The sequence below is a fragment of the Arachis ipaensis genome, chromosome B3 (assembly GCF_059453495.1).
Source record: "Arachis ipaensis isolate K30076 ecotype BB chromosome B3, ASM5945349v1, whole genome shotgun sequence".
Lineage (NCBI taxonomy): Eukaryota > Viridiplantae > Streptophyta > Magnoliopsida > Fabales > Fabaceae > Arachis > Arachis ipaensis.
Window position 1 is genome coordinate 597,473 of NC_142438.1, and position 17,251 is coordinate 614,723.

At 33.8% G+C, this 17,251-nt stretch overlaps 1 protein-coding gene, 1 long non-coding RNA gene and 1 pseudogene across 5 annotated transcripts; all 3 read right to left on the reverse strand.

Moving 5' to 3' along the window:
* Positions 1–856: 856 nt before the first annotated feature.
* On the reverse strand, positions 857–8,593 carry LOC107629450 (pentatricopeptide repeat-containing protein At4g32450, mitochondrial pseudogene; annotated as a pseudogene). 3 transcript variants are annotated; one of them, XR_015907250.1, is made up of 4 exons: positions 8,009–8,587; positions 4,727–6,965; positions 1,543–1,590; positions 857–1,166 (listed from the first exon to the last, which is right to left on the reverse strand). The product of XR_015907250.1 is annotated as a pentatricopeptide repeat-containing protein At4g32450, mitochondrial pseudogene, transcript variant X2 (transcript). The 3 variants fall into 3 exon arrangements; XR_015907251.1 differs by having other exon boundaries at positions 915–1,590; positions 8,009–8,593; XR_015907249.1 differs by lacking the exons at positions 857–1,166; positions 1,543–1,590 and having other exon boundaries at positions 4,223–6,965.
* Positions 8,594–8,861: 268 nt separating this feature from the next.
* Positions 8,862–9,638, reverse strand: LOC107634152 (DUF538 family protein, putative (Protein of unknown function, DUF538)). The gene has a single exon (XM_016337728.3). It carries the CDS (start codon positions 9,530–9,532, stop codon positions 9,059–9,061), a length of 474 nt encoding a protein of 157 aa, XP_016193214.1. The 5' UTR covers positions 9,533–9,638; the 3' UTR covers positions 8,862–9,058.
* A 1,695-nt stretch (positions 9,639–11,333) lies between these two features.
* On the reverse strand, positions 11,334–14,185 carry LOC107629449 (uncharacterized). The gene is made up of 3 exons (XR_001617960.3): positions 13,800–14,185; positions 13,544–13,602; positions 11,334–11,658 (listed from the first exon to the last, which is right to left on the reverse strand). It is a non-coding gene; the product is annotated as an uncharacterized LOC107629449 (long non-coding RNA).
* Positions 14,186–17,251: the final 3,066 nt, after the last annotated feature.

The following is a 17,251-nucleotide window of genomic DNA, read 5'->3' on the forward strand; positions in this document are numbered from 1 at the left end:
ATAATTGTCCCTCATATTTACGATTTTTATTAGTTTGATTTCCCATATTTTTTTTTGTTTTCCACCGTATCTCTTAATTTGGCAAACTAAAAACTAATCCACTGTAATACTGAACTCCATTTAAGGTCACTGGCTAATGGGTTATTGCATGTATAAGACAGAATTCGAACTTCCAACACTTAATAGGTAATTGCATGCACAAGACGAGATTCGAACTCCCAACATTTAATTAAACAGACTAGTGAGCTAATCACTCGTAATGTCCCAAGATAATGTCATCGGTAATTACTCCAAACAAACAAACAAAAAATGTCACTCGTACATGCTTACCTGCTTAGTTGCTTACAGTCAGTCAGTCAACTTAAGAAAATTTGTTTGGTTACTAAGTTCTAGAGTACTGTAATACTCGAGCATTTGCCATGTGATATGTTTTGTATTTTATTTCAATTTCATTTTCGAAAACACCCATCTCAATGAAGTTCTTGCTTATCAATGATAAAAAGAACGAAGGCTAAATAAAATTAAAAAACTTAGTGTTTGTCAATGTCATTAAATTGTTAGAAAAAAAATTTCAGTAAATTTTTGTTAGTATGTTTGACAAAATTTTAATAATAAAAATAAAAATATTAAAAAAATAAAAAAATATCCTTTTTAGAATCTACAATTTATATATTTAAAAATAAATTTAACTTAAAAAATATTTTTAACATGATAAATAAATAAAAAAAAAATTATTATTGTACCTAAATATAATTATTAAATAAAAAATTATTTTTACATAAAATATCCAAATATAAAATTACTTTTATTTTTTGAAAACATCTTTTAAAAAAAAAAATCTTTTGAGTTAACAAAATGCTGGAACTTTCGGCACCAGTGTCCAAAAAGTTACTATATTAAATTATACAGTTGTACGTCAAACCTATCAATCAATTACATTTAAGTTCTCCATGACAAGTAAGAGAGGAGTGCAATTTTCTAATATATGGAAACTACTAAAGAAAATTACAAGGATAATAATGTCTTCTGCTACCTGAAACCTCATCCATTCCTAATAGTGCTGAAGAGCTTGGTTAGACAAAATTCCAATTTCTTCGTGGATATGATTATTGTATTTTTTATGAGATATATGAATAAGTTCTCTATAGAAAGCTTGAAGTGTTATTGTTAGGGTAAAATATATTTTTTGTTCCTAAAGTTTGATAAAAATTTTAAAAATACCCTTAAGTTTTATTTTGTTTCAATTTTGTCCCAAAAGTTTTCGATTTGCATCAAATATACCCCTGACGGCTAATTTTTCAAAAAATTTAAGACCAATTCAACAACAAATTCAAAAGAACAACCCTCAACACAAACAAATCAAGCATAATTTTCATGCATTATTTTTAAATTAGTCTTAAATTTTTTGAAAATTTAGCCGTCGAAGGTATATTTGATGCAAATCGAAAACTTTTGGGACAAGATTGAAATAAAATAAAACTTAGGGATATTTTTGAAACTTTTACCAAACTTCAGGGACAAAAAATATACTTTATCCTTTATTGTTATCATCACCAGTGCTATTCAATCCAGCTGGAACTCATGATACACCTGCATAACAAGATAGTTGTGTGGCTCATCCAATATTCGATGCATAACATGGTGAACAAAAAATATTAAACATAAAAAATGGCAAAAAAGAAACGGGTGAAGCAATCAACACTCAACATCATATTGCAAAGAGAAAACAATGTGCTCAAACATACAACTGATGGTGCACCTTTGGTTATGAAGCTTCTGTTTAGTGTTCTGTTGTTTACTGATACTTATTATGCAGTTTGGTTCAGTTTTTAAGGTTGATTATTGTTCAGATTTCTTGCTTTGATTGAAGTACCTACTCATGGCGAAGAGTTGATGAGCATAACCATCCAAGCTCAGTTGAATTGAATATAATAACCTCAAGATATAGTGACACTACTGCTCTATGACTGAGTCTATGACAGCTAGTCTTTGAGGAAGGCAACAAGACATTGTGTTTGCTATTCTGATGTATGCCTGGGTGCAAAGACAACATATCATGCTCATTTTTTTATTTATGCTTCTGCTCCTCCCTTACTTTGTGTGAGTCAAGCTTTTATATAAATTATTAAAAAATTGTCTAAAAAAAAAGAGTGCTCAAAGCTGAAAAGTATTGTAAAAAGTTATTTCAATGTTCTCAAAGCTCAAATAATGCTTTGCAACAGAAAACAGATTGTCCATTGAACAATCTCCTTGGCAAGTATTGAACAAGATGCAATTATTTATATGAGTAAAGTATCATTTTTTTTCCTAACGTTTGGGATAAGTCCCAAAGTTATCCCTAACATTTAAAACGTCCTATTTACGTCTCTAACGTTTTAAAATCGTCTCATTGTCCTTCTGTAAGTAACTTAACAGAATTGATGGTGAGACAAAATTGAGACGATTTTAAAACCTTAAAGCTTAAGGACTTAAATAAGACAAAAACGTTAGAACAAAATCAATACATTACTTTTAGAAGAATTACCAAATCAAATAAAATGAAAGTAAATTTTAACGGAATGAATAGTATAACGAATTCAATATTTTTACTCATCATAAAATACTTGTGGAATGAATAATAGATAAAGTTTTAGAAAAAGAAAAAAAATGAGTATGATCCATATATAATAAAGTATAAATTATACTTTTTATCTTTAATGTACTTATCTTCTTTGATGTTTAATTTAAATAAACTTTATTTTTAATTTTAAAATAAATTTTTATTTTTATCTTTCGATATTATCAATTTTTTACCGTACCTAGTTATTCAATTATTTTTAATCACATATAAGTAAATTACACTTAATTAGTAATTACATTACTTTCATTTTAAGTAAATTTATTTTTTCAAATTTTATTTTTAAAAATTTTTTACTCATCATAAAATATTTATAAAATGACTAGTACATAAACTTGTAAAAAAAGAAAAAACAAAAGAGCACAGTTGATATACAATAAAGTATAAATTATACATTTTCGTTTTTAATATATCAAAATTTTTTAATGTTTAATTTAAATTTAATTTTTAATTTTATCCTTCAATAATATTAATTTTTTATGATAGATAATTATTTCATTATATTTTTTTTGTTACATCTAAATAAATTATTCTTAATCACATTATTTTTATTTTAAATAATTTTTTTTTAATTTTACTCTTAGTCACGTTACTTTCATTATAAGAAAATTTATTATTGATTAAGAGCAAAATTAAAAAATATAGAATAATTATCTTTCGTAAAAAATTTGAAATTATGGAAAAAAAATTTATTTAAAAGTTAAAAATAAAATTTAATTTAATTAAATATTAAAGATGTTTAGTATATTAAAGACAAAAAAATATAATTTATACTTTATTATATATATACCATACTCTTTTTTTTTTCTTTTTCGAAAGTTTATATACTAGTCATTCTACAAGTATGAGTAAAAATCTTGAATTCATAATACAATTTATTACGTTAAAATTTACTATCATTTTATTTGATTTGTTAATTCTTCTAAGAGTAGCATATCGTTTTTGTCCCGAATGTTTTCGTTCTATTTAAGTCCCTAACATTTCAAAGTCGTCTCAATTTTGTCCCACCGTTAAATTCTATTAACAGATCACTAACGGCAAGACAACATTGAGATTATTTTGAAATGCTGGGGTCTTAAATATGACGATTTAAACGTTAGAAATAACTTTGGGACTTACCCCAAACATTGGAGACAAAAACAATACTTTATTCTATTTTATATTCCTTCATTTTTCGTTAACCAATACAGCCATATTATGAGATAGACATAAACTGTAAAGAGCTGTCATCAGAAACAAGAGTCCCTTTTTCTGTCACAATAGGATACTATCCAATTCTTCAGGGAAAAAAAAGGATCTAAATTTGGGAGGCAATACTTAACATTTGTTGCAATGACTTTACTTAGGCCTTTGCTCATTCGCAGCTCATAGAAGTGAAAACCAACAAACTAACTAAAAAAAACTATAATAGAATACTGATATATTAGCAATTCATCAGCATGAGTTAGATATGATAAAGTGAGCTAATGGGAGAGATTATGAGAGTAGTAGTACAGTTTAAGGGATACTGTGCCAGCTAGGATAGGACAGCTGTAACTACCTTACAGGTGTCATAACTAGAACAGAAAGATAGTATTGCCCCTTAAGCTAGCGCTTGCACAACAAGCTACAACTCTGTTGTATATATAAAGCACAACATAATAATCTCAAATTCATAATGTCAATAACAGCTTCAGCTACACTCCTCTCACTCACTCACTCTCATTCTCTCTTCTTCTCAAATCATGACAAGACAAATATCTGCCAGACATTCCTTTGATTTCAACCACAACCCGGCCTAAGTTTTTTGTAATGTGAACTGGTGAAGAAACACAGTTAAATCTTTCAGTAGCTACTACTTCTGTATTATTATGTCCATCTCCCACCGGACAACTGAACAACCGGGATTTTAAAGCCAACGCCTATCACTTTTAAAGTTTAAGCACTATAAATATTGCAAATCACACGGGAACTGGAAGCAGCAACTGTATGATTTATTGCATGTAAATTGGGCTTAGTCAGCAATATAAAACTTGTTTGCACAAATTGCAGCCACTATAGGTTTAATATATTAACCTAACGAATGAATAATAAAGGGGGATTATCGATAACAAAAAATGGTTAGAGTACCTAAGTTCATGTTGTTCACCAATAATCACGGCAAGAGCATAGCCCGTCTTTAAAATGATGGAACCTTTTAGCATCTCTAATGATGAGTTCTCTTCCAACAATCTTAGAAATAATCTTCAGTGCAGTATGACAATCCCCACAAACTCGAAGGTTCTTAATTACCCTGATAGGAGAGCGAGCAGAGCTGCTAAGGAGACCATAAGCAACAGCAAGTCTCTCACTATGGGCAAGAAGAGCTTCTTCTTTGCCTTCTTGGTCTATGTCATGCAACACAAACTTTGTCTCTGGAATATAGCCAGCTTCTTTCATCTGCGACTTCATACCTCTAAGCAAGGCATATATTTTATCATTTTCAGGATGAGAAGTATCTCCGGCTCTATATTCATGGACTCGGCTCCTTACTTCCAGTAGATTTTTGCTTGCTACTTTCTTGTCTTTCTCTTTTGTCAAGTCTGAGGCTTTGACAGGTACAAGGCCAGCCTTGGATTGCTCACTTAAGCACAAAGGATCCAGTTGCTCAACTAACTCAGCACAACGATACCCCAGCTCAGTGTTTCCGTGAGCTCTACAGAGATTCATCATAGTCTCCCATACATCAACACTTGGCTCCATTGGCATCTTTTCAATGAATTCAAAGGCTTCATCCAGATGCCCATTACTACCAATCATGTCTACTACACTGACAAAATGAGCCATAGACGGCACAATACCAAAATCCTTGCTCATGGATTCAAAGTGTAGCATTCCTTCATCAATATCTCCCAGCATACTGCATGTCAAAAACACCCCGATGAACATCTGACCATCAGGTTTCAGTCCCTTTTCTTTAAATTGAGTGAATAGATCAATGGAATCTTCTGCAAACCCATTCTTAGCAAGTTGTGTTATCATAGTATCCCATGTAGTCAAATTGCGCTCTGGCATATTATTGAACACATTGAGTGCGTCATCCACAGAACCACATTCAAAATACATCTCCAGTATCTTATTATAAGTGCTGACTTGGAGAGGTGACAGATATTGCAAAGCATTTCTGTGTACAATTTTTGCCTCTTCAAGAGACTTAGCCTCTCCACAATGGTGCATTAATTGTAAATATCGCGGCAAATCCACAGGAATATGCAATTTTGCCAACAATTCCAAAACTTCAACTGCTTCCTTCACTTTACCGTCCATGCAGAAACCATCCAGTTCCTCAAGTGTGCCTCTATATGGACTATCATTAGATGCTTCAGCTGATACGCCATCAGGTTTTGCAGAAGCAAATGTTGATCCCTGTACAGTATTCCAGTTTGGAGAATACTGACCATTTTTCGGAGTTTGCTGAAATTGTTCAGTACCCAAGTATCGCTGACTAAACTCATTACTCCCCGAGTAATGATCATTTGGTGGCGGATTACGAATATTTGTAGGAAGATTCCCTAGAAGATTTCCTGGAGACTCCGAAAGCCTAGGCGAGCTATGAGCATTTGGATACTGCATCCTTCCTCTGGGTTCTTGTGCCCAATTCTGGTTCCCAGTAACTGCATTTTGATGCATCCCAATTCCCTTTGAATCACCGACCCCAACTTGCTTCTCTTGCATCCTTGTATTGCTTTGACCATAGTACCCATTGACCCCTCCATTATGTCCAAAGGAATTGTTCTGAACTGAATTCCTAGAGATGCTTATATGATTTTCATTTGCAACCTGACCAGCTCCATAAGAAATTCTACCGGAACCGCGATGATTATTTCCATACGACCCACTAAAATTTCCACCACGAGCAGCTAAATTATTCCCATATTCATTTCGAATTCCCTCTGTATGACCCCAGTTCTGGTTTATGTTCTGCCGATTTCCCACCGAAGTTCCTCCGGTAGAACCATTTGCATTTGCTTTAGCAGAATAATCTGGACTGCGCCTACTCACTAGCTGGTTCTGATGTGAAACTGGGTTACTATGGGTTTCTCCGTAAAACCCAGCATTGTTTTGCATCCGATAACCTAAAGAATCATCTGTTTGGTTACTGCCAGAAACCTGAAAATCTGACCTTTCTGCAGCAGTACTAATAGTCCTCAACAAGTTAGGAGTTTTAATAAAATCTGCAGAGTCACCCATACATGAACCATTCCGGAACTTCAGAAGAGAACTAAATTTAAGTAGTGAGGTTCTATTAGAAGACATTGATGGCATGAGGCCGAAAAGAAAATCCAGCTAGTTTGCCAAAAGTGGTGTGTGCTATTAGTAATTTGAAAACCTGAAGAAAGAATAAGTAAAATAAAATGAAAATATATCTTTATATATATAATCAGTTCATAGAAGATATAACTAAGAAAAAGCAATAATTGTTTATTGATGCAGTAAAGAAATAAAATGATGCAAACTCAATCTTCATCCTTTGCATAACGGAAACTTACAGTAAAGAGCATAGTTATCAAAACCGAACCGATAATTGACCCGGTCATACGACCACTGAGTCATTGGTTCAATCGGTGGGGTAACTAATTCACCCGGTTGACCCGGTCATAATTAAGTAAAAATAAATTAACATCAAAAGTTAAAACTTAAAATACATGTCATTACAAACAAATTAACAGCAATCAAGTATCAATTCTTAGACATAACTAATGATGCAAAAAGAGATAATAAACTAGTCACGGGTACAAAATACTTTCTCAATTTAAATGAACAAGAGAGAACAAAAGATAACACAATCAGTAAATCAAATCCGAGGAATGATCTGAAAATCGGCATCTATATCTACAACACAATCAACATTTCCTTCATTTTGATTTGCATCTATATCTACATTTGTGTATGTTTCACAAATCAATACCAAGAATAAGTCATAATAATACAAACAGAACAATTTAACTAAACAATTTTATTCTGGTTTGCAAAAACCAAAAAACATGAACTTCATTTTCAACTACAATAATTTTCAGCAGCAAAAGATTTAGCTCAAAAGATGATTTACAAGTTAACAGCAACAAAAAATTTAGCTAGGTGATTATTTCAGCAAGACAGTGATGATAATCAATAACAAATATAAATTATTTTTAGCAATAAAAAAATTTAACTAAGTGATTATTCAGCAAGACATCAACAAACTCAACATTCAATCAGTAACAAATTCATTCAGCAATTAACAAATTTAAGTTAAGTGACATGACATTCAGTAACAAATTTCAGCAACAAATTCAACTTTCAGCAAAAAAAAAAAAAAATCAGAAATGCAGTGATGAATTACAGCAACAAAATTGAAAGTGAAAGAAAGGGGAAATTTGCTGGAGAACTCACCAAATCTGTTGTGTGAAGGAAGATGACGGCGAGGCTCGAAGCAAGAAGACAAACGAAGACCAGCCCACCAGGACCTGATGCCTGCGCTGCCGGCGACAAGGAGCGCACGGAAGGCGTGCGTCTGAGTGTGAGGTGACGAGACAGAGAGCGACGACGACCACCCCCGGGACCTGCTGCTTCTGCCGCGGCGACGACAATCGCGGGGAAGGCGCGCTAGTTGGGTGCAAGACGGTGACGGTGAGGAAGCTGGTTCCGTTTGGTTCTGCCGCGGCGAAGCGAGCGCAGGAAGGCGGCGACTGCGCTTGAGACTGTGAGGACACAGAGCGCGACGAGTGACTGAGTCCGAAACGGTGAGTGCCTGACCTAGAGAGAAAACTTGGGCAAAAGTTGCAGAGAGGAGTGTCGCATTTTGAGAGAGTTCCTCATATTGTGATTCCTAGTATTCAAGATGATGATGAGCTGTTTTTTTTTTTTTTTTTGAGGTGGATTAAACAATCCCTAATTTTAGGTAGATCTTTGAGATAGGGAGAGAAAGATATGCCATGTGAGCTTTCATTCATTGGCGATAATGAGCTTTTTGAGGAAGGATGCTGTTTAGAATGTTTTGCTTTTGGGCCTTAGACTCCATTCTTGATTTAAAAAAATAAATAAATATACTGACATTTTTAAATATTTTTAAGATCTAATTTACTAAAAATTTAGTAAAAATTTTTATTAACTTAAGTATTAGAGTTTTTTTTTTAGGTATTACCCTCACCTCTTCACGACCACACGTTCAATCCGCAGCCCAATTTTAGGTCAGATAACCCTCGTAAGAGTAATATTATTATTGTAATTCGATATATGATTTGGATAGAAGAAAAGAGAAATTTACTAAAATAGAAATGTCACATATGAATTTTGAATTTTGAGAAAAATACATTTTATATCCTGGATCCTTATGACTTATGTACCGTGATTGACTGACCCCTGGATTAAACAACAGGTAAATTAACCCAACATAACCACCAATCGACCATTGAGTCATTTTCACAAGCACAATATACTCATTCACTGATCCAACACCAGTTCTGTTATTTGCAATGCCCTGGGGGAGCACTTAGGCACATCCTGGAACTGATCGGCGGGGAGCTCCTCCGACAACGCTCCCACGAAGAATTCAAGCGTGCCGGAATCGCGGTGGACCTTTATTCCGGTTACGGGGAGCCAAAAGAAGAGCTTCTTGGCCTGGATTCCAGAAACACCGGAGACGGAACCTTCGGTGAGCTTGCCGGTGACGTCGACGTCGTAGAAGACGAGGTGGCCGGCGATGTGGACGTAGCAGGGAGCGCGGAGCTTGAGGCGGAAGAGGCCATCGGGGGAGAGTGAGTAGGATGCGACGTCGTCGGGGAGGATTCCCTTTGGGAGGCCGTACTTAGGGAGGAGATCGTGGATGTCGGTGTTGGGCGACGGTGATGATTGCGATGTTGAGAAGAAGACGGTGAAGAAGAAGAAGATGAAAATGGTTGAAATTTGGGGAGACATCGCGGCGGATGATGATGATGATTATGGTTTTGAAGGTTTAGGGATCGGATCGATTTGAGATTTGGCGAGCGAGGGTGCTACTGTTACATATACGTGACCTGGCAACCTCCCATTATTTATGTTTCATTATTGGATAAGCAAAGCGAAAAAAAATCGATAAAAAATTTTTTAAAAAAATTTGAAAGTAGCAAATGATTTTTTTTATTTAACAATTTTTTTGTATATGTAATCTGAAATTTTTTGGGCTATTTTTATAAAGTTTATATTAAGACTTGTTGGGCTAACCGTGGGGAGGGGGAGGAATCAAGTGAGAGAAAAACACCGTGGGGAGCTCTCGACAACCGGGGAGAATTCGGGGAGGAATCAAGTGAGAGAACATAAGATGAGAAGACACCACATCCAACTCAAAACCTTAAAGTGTCAAGTTAATGGGTCTCTCATCTTATAAACTGCTCACTCTTCCATTCTTTCTTTGATGTGGGACTAACTTCAATGCTCCTCACACTTGCAACACTAACAAGACTGAGCACTAAATTTATCACTCTATAGAACTCAGCCACAAACTTTTTTATGAATATATATTTAACGATTATATATTATTATCATATTTTAAAAATACTTTTTTCGTTAATAAATTTTGAAGAAATTTTTGTAAGCTATTTAATAATTTGAAATAAATTTTGGTAATTTACTTTTATTGGAATTTTAATTTTGATAATTGAATTATGCAATTATTTTTATTGTATTTATTTTATTGCACATTGGTAACGATATCTATACTGCTATTTCATTGTGTATTATACTATTATGTATTATTAGATTATTTAAAATTTTCTAGTTGAGACATAAACATCAAAATAAATTAATCAATCATTACTTATATTATTTTAAAAGATTTCCTTAATTCGATTAGTTTTACAAATATACACCTAAATTGGGATTTGTTGTGGTAGGGCCTTTTTTGGGAAAAAAATATAACTAAAAAAAATATATTCTTGTGTTATGAAATTTAAATATCTTGGGTGATTTAACTTGTTTCATTAAATCATTAAGTTGTAGAGATCTGTTTAAAATTAATCTAAATTTTTTGAGTTTATCTAATGCACTATATAATTTGAAGCGTTAGATTAGATTGTTAAATATAAATTATTAAAATTACAGTAAAAAATAACAAGTCTTTGATATTTTTAAATTGACCTTCTATAAAATTTGAGTAATAAGCCCTCGTTTTAGGTGCTTGCTGTCTGCTGTCGCTTCTTTCCCTTCGTGCCACTTCTTCCTCACCAAATGCGATGATAAAAACTAGAAATCAAAAACTAATAAAACTTCAATAATCTTTTTAAAAGTAAATTTATAATCTTTCCAGTAAAGATATTGCTTTATCTTTATAAAATACGAGAATCAAACTTTATCTTGTTCTTTTGTTATTGGATTCTTTAGTTATTAATATCTCAACTTATCATACGAGAATCAAACTTTATCTTGTTCTTTTGTTATTGGATTCTTTAGTTATTAATATCTCAACTTATCTTTGTGTCTTCTGTAACACCCCAACTTTCGACACGTCATGACTAATGCCAAATGTTTAGGTGTTACTCGTTGTGCGGCCTACTTAGCTCTAGACTCAGATTTTTATAAATTAATTATCAATAAAAGTCTTTATCGGTTTAATCGTGAACAGATTACTACTTGTGGAATAGCGTTTAGTTGCTCGCAAGGTTAGTTTCTTCAGAGTTGTCGTGTAAGAAAACACAAGGCAACAGAAAATAACTTATATAAACATATATATAATATACACGAGTTAAGTTCAAGGATACGTGTCATCCATCAAAGCCGAGTATCACACCAAGTTATATGTACAGATACAAAAGAAGAAATCAGTCCCAACCCCCACACGGGTTTCCTAAGCTGGAACCGAATTACTAAGACGTCCTACCCCTCTAAAAGTACTACAAAAGTGAGGGGAAAGTGATACTAAGATCATTAAACAGGAGCGAAAGATCCACTGCGACTAACTCTGGAGTGATCGGTCCAAAACATGCTCCATATGAAGACTCCGCCGCGCGCCAGATCTTCCAAGCTCAGCGGTTAGAACGAAACTCACAAGGCTCCTCTGCCGGACCCGTCTGGGGAGGGGGAAAAGAAAGAAAAGAAGGGTGAGAACCTAGAGTTCCCAGTAAGGAAAAAGGGGAACCTAGGGTCTTTATCTCTAAGTTGTCGCGAAACAGAAAAAGAACAAACACAGAGACTCAAGGCACAAACATATTTATAACAAGTAAGTAGCATGAACAAGAAAGAAATGGCAGTAAATAATTCACAAGAAGTTCATATGCGCAAACAAGATGATGCATGCCTGTTCCTAGCGCAGGCCATGAGCTCATGCGTCGGTTGTCTACCCGCAACCCGACGTTACTCAGAGTGAACCCCGAGTATGGTCCCTTTACTGTGTCAATTAGACACCTTGGCATCACGGTTACCCGTGTCAATTAGGCCTCATTATAATAACATTTCAATGTGTATCACAGTAAGGAACAGTGCTATCAATTAGGCGAACATTCCCGCATTAGCAATCTCAGGCTATCCATTAGGCGGGCACTTTCGCATTAGCAGTTCGGCACAAGGTCCATTCAACATACACTTTTCATAATTTACTTATTCATTTCAATTATCTCTTTCAAACATGGTTTCTCATTTACTTTCTCTTTATCATGCCTCCGCATCACCAACACTGTAAAACATACCTCCGCATCACCGCCTAACTATACATACCTCCACACCACCGTCTAATTATACATACCTCCACATCACCCATTAACCTTAAACCTTCTTGGAGACAACTTACACATTTACATTTAATTAAATTCCTGAACTTTTATAGAAATTCGGACATAGTCTCCTCTAAAATAGCACTAAAACCACCCTTACGGGTTCCCTCACCTTTAACAACGTTCAAACTTTCCTTAACAATTTACCAAGTAAACATTATTAATTAGTCATTATACTCTCTTTAATCCCTTTAGTTATTGTAAAAACACGGGTTTAGAAAATACAACTTGGTTCGGGGGCATTCCTACCATAATTGAAATTTGTACAAATCTTTCAAAAATTCTACTATCATTGCAGAAAAAAACAGCAGTGAGTAGTAAATTTGTTAAATTCACTAAAAATCCAACTTTCACCCATTGCCTTTCAAAATTCATGTAATTAAACAAGACTCTTCCAGCTTTCCAGAAAACTAAATTTCAGACTATTACCATATCACATGTAAAAGTTATGAGGTTAGGAACACAGCCCTGCCTTATACAAATCTGTTTTCAAAATCCAGCAAACAACTCACACTTTTTGCAACATATCTAATTGGTTAAAATGAGTTTTGGCATGAAATTTTAACTGAATATTTTAGACATATAAAGCTTGAGACTGCTGTTAGTTTCAGCCCAATTACTCATCAGAATTATAAATTAAGTGAGTTGGAAGTTGGTGCTTCTGCAGTAAAGAAACAGAATTTTCTGCTGAAACCATCAATCTTCAAAAAATCATTTCTCCCAATCCACTTATCAATTAATTCTAAAATTTTTACGAAATATTAAAAACACATGAAAGTTTCATAGAAAAATAATTTCATCAAAAATTATGATCTGGAATGCTCCCAGAAATTTGTTCATTCTGCTGCCAATTATGCAGGAATTACAGAAATTCTGCATAATGCACTTCCAACAACCTCACATGCCAAATCTTATGTTCAAGCCTAAAATTCATCTAAAACCATAATTTTACCTTTCTTTTGACTAACTAAAGTTACTAGCATAATCAACACAGCTCTAAGAGTTTATATTCATTAATTTACCCCTTGTTGCAAAGGCCCACTCATAACTCAAACTCACTTTTCTGCATCTTTATCATAACAAAAATTCACTATACACTTTTCAACAAACAAACACATGATAAACCATCCATCATAAACAGTATACACAGCTGCAAGTAACATATCTTGTATAGACTATCCCTTACCTCTCTTCGAGAATTTCACAAACCAAAGTCTGTCCTTTGCTGTATTAAATCAGAAAATCCTAACAAACATAATTAAAGAGATTTGTCAATTCATAGAGCTAATTGGCTGAGTTGCATATGGAGCAAGAGAAGAGTTCTTACTCTTGTGATGGGCTGAATTGATTGGTTTGGTTACCAATTAAAAGAATTGGAGCTCAATAAGGGTAGAATCTTTAATTTAGAAAAAATCAACAGAACATAAGTTACTGGTTCTTACCCAAAAAGAGGAACACTAAGAAACCCAGGAAAGGAAAGCGGTAGGGTTCCTTCTTTGGCTTCGGGTAGCAGCTCTCTTGATGACCCTTCTCCTTCTTCTTGGTGGTGACGCACGCAGATGATGATGATTTCTGCTGGGTCTTCCTCTTCCTTCTTCTTGGCCGCCACTCTTGCTTCCTTTCTTCTCTTCGTGTGGTTTCCAGGAAAATTGAGGGACTTGGCTCATCTATATATATCTACAGAAGGTGGGAAGAGGTGAGCTGGTGTGACAAGGCTTCGTGGCCTCTTCCTCTTGCAACACCACATCACAGTATTGATTACAATGAAGAGGTAACCATGGTCTTGGACAACATGTTCGGTTGTGAGAGAAGAAGGGAAGATGAGTTTAATCAGAGTTTTTCTAGGTCTGGGTTATTTAAGAAAAGTATGGTTTGGTTGAACTGGGAGAAGGAAAATCAAACCGGTTCAAAAATTTGAATTATCTAACTAATATGGTTCAAGGGAATACTTATTCCATAGAATAATTGAATCGGAAAAAGGTTCGTCGCTTGGAAGCACTAAAAGAAAAGTTTTGCGCTACGTGTTCTAATTCTAATTCGTTATCTATGCTACTTATATAGAAACCTATGCGTGTCAGCGAACGCTGTAAAGAATAATAAAAAAAATCACAGGCCTTATGGGGTAGGGTGGTTACATCTTCTCTGTCTTTAAGGATCTTCATTGGGTATACTTCAGTTTCTTCTTGTGCTTGTGATACAAAAATAAAAGGATAAACAAGACAAGAATTGAATTTGAATAAAAAAGATACATTGAAATTGAAATAGAAACAAAAATGATAGATTGAAATTGAGTACAAAGAGAATCACTCTACTTCTACCCAATTTCTTGACGCAACAAGAAAGGGACTCCTCAACCTAACTTGTCAACGCCATGGTTTGGAAATTGATTCGAAGGGACTCCTCAACCTTCTAACCAATTCCCCGATGCAACAAGAGAGGGACTCCTCAACCTCAATTGTCCACACCATGGTTTCATCACGAAACCAAAAAAGGTTTAAAACCTCTAAATCATTCTACGCTACGACTACAATAGCTAAGGAGGTATTTATAACCTCTTATTAGGTTAAAACAAAGAAAACCCTAAAGCCCATAAACATAAGGCCCAATCTAATAATTAAATAAAAAAAATCAAAATACATTAAATAAAATATTCTAAAAATGTAAACTAAAATATCTTCTAAATAACTCTTGAACTCTTCATATCACGAACATTTGAAGCACGTATCATTCTCCTCCTCTTCAAAAAAGATTCGTCCTCGAATCTTGTAGGTGAAAAAAAATAATATATGAAAAGGACAATAATTATAAGGAAGATAATTTTTTTTTTTTGGTTTTTTTCTTCTTTTTTTTTGTTTTTTTTTTTTCACTTTATTCTTCTCCTTCTTTTTTTTTTTTAAATAATGAAACGCAAACGAAAACAAGAACACAAGAACAAAATGAAAGACGCGACAAACACTAGACTCTTTTTTTTTATGATAAAAGAAGAACAAATATAGATTAATAAGAATTAATCTAATACCTGAGCTCTGATACCAAATGATACAAAAAGAAAAGATAAATAAGAAAATAAGGATTCAAACTGAATAAAAAGATACATTGAAATTAAAATAGAAACAAAAAAGATAAGTTAAAATTGAGTACAAAGAGAATCACTCTACTTCTACCCAATTTCTTGACGCAACAAGAAAGGGACTCCTCAACCTAACTTGTCAACGCCATGGTTTGGAAATTGATTCGAAGGGACTCCTCAACCTTCTAACCAATTCCCCGATGCAACAAGAGAGGGACTCCTCAACCTCAATTGTCCACACCATGGTTTCATCACGAAACCAAAAAAGGTTTAAAACCTCTAAATCATTCTATGCTACGACTACAATAGCTAAGGAGGTATTTATAACCTCTTATTAGGTTAAAACAAAGAAAACCCTAAAGCCCATAAACATAAGGCCCAATCTAATAATTAAATAAACAAAATCAAAATACATTAAATAAAATATTCTAAAAATGTAAACTAAAATATCTTCTAAATAACTCTTGAACTCTTCATATCACAAACATTTGAAGCACGTATCAGCTTGCATTGTTAGAAAATTTACTGATGAGTAGTACTAGTGTGCAGAGATGAAGTTATGGATTCCAAAGGAACACAATGTGTGTTGTAAGATCAAAGTATATTATGCTTCTACTAAAGTTTTGATATTGAAATTCTTTTTGCAGGAAATGTTTATGCCTGCTATCAAAGTATCAGGCACTGATGAACAACAGTAGAAATGGTTGCCTTTGGCTTATAAGATGCAAATAATTGGTTGCTATGCACAAACAGAACTTGGTCGTGGATCCAATGTTCAAGGGCTTGAGACAACTGCAACTTTTGATCCCAAGACCGATTATTTTTCATAAATATTTTGGATGAAAAAAGTATCTTATGATGGCTCTTAGCATGCTTTATAGACTTTGAAAGTTATATATTTTTTTATTTGCCATTGTATTTGTACAATAAATCATGACCAAAAATAGCATGAGAGTTTCATTGGTATAGTTTTAGAGAATACACAATTGTTTGTTAGATCCTTTACTTGTAATGAAATTGTATGAATTGAAAATTGAATGGAAAGTGGCTTCTTTGAAATTTATTTTGGTTTCTTGTTTGTTTTCAGCTAATAGTATTTGGAGTCTATTTTGTTTGCTTTGCACAAATATGTAAGTGGAGGAATTAAGAACTCAGGCTGTAAACATCATGTAGGAAATTAACACAGCAAGTGCATTATTTTAGAAAGCAAATTTTTATTCGAATTTTGCAGAAGTACACAATTTTATTGTTCAAAATTATACTGTACAATTAAAATTCAACTGTACTTAAGTGCAGAAAATTCACAATACAATTGAAATTTACCTGATGGATAACTTAGTTGCATAATAGCAGAAAATCAACAGATAAAAAGTGTTGCAATATAATAAGTGCACTTTACTTGTATAGCATAACAACAAAAAAAAAAACCTAATACTGAGAAGTCTAATAAGTTTATCAAAAGACCCTAGTAAGTTTACTAATATACCCTAATAAGTTAACAACTAAGACCAACTACACTAACAATAGCTAAAAGTTCTCCATAATATCTTGTGCAAATGCCGCCTTTTTCTCGTCCAAACTCCAAAAGGTTGTCTACAATTCTGGATTCTGCACAAATTTCTTGGCAATTTGCACGATCTCCATTGTGTCGAAACCAACACTCTTCAACGTTCGGCCAAGATTCACTTGCTCATTAACCCAGACATTGCATTGGCTAGTACTTGCACATGCTTTCCTTGATCCTGAACTGCAGCCTTAAAAGTTTCAACTAAGTTTGATAGGATTGCAGCATCGTTGCTTTTTTGTTGCAGTTTGACGTCCTTG

Excerpts from the sequence above, each read along its gene's own strand:
- LOC107634152 (XM_016337728.3), bottom strand. The coding sequence starts at position 9,532 with ATGTCTCCCCAAATTTCAACCATTTTCATCTTCTTCTTCTTCACCGTC.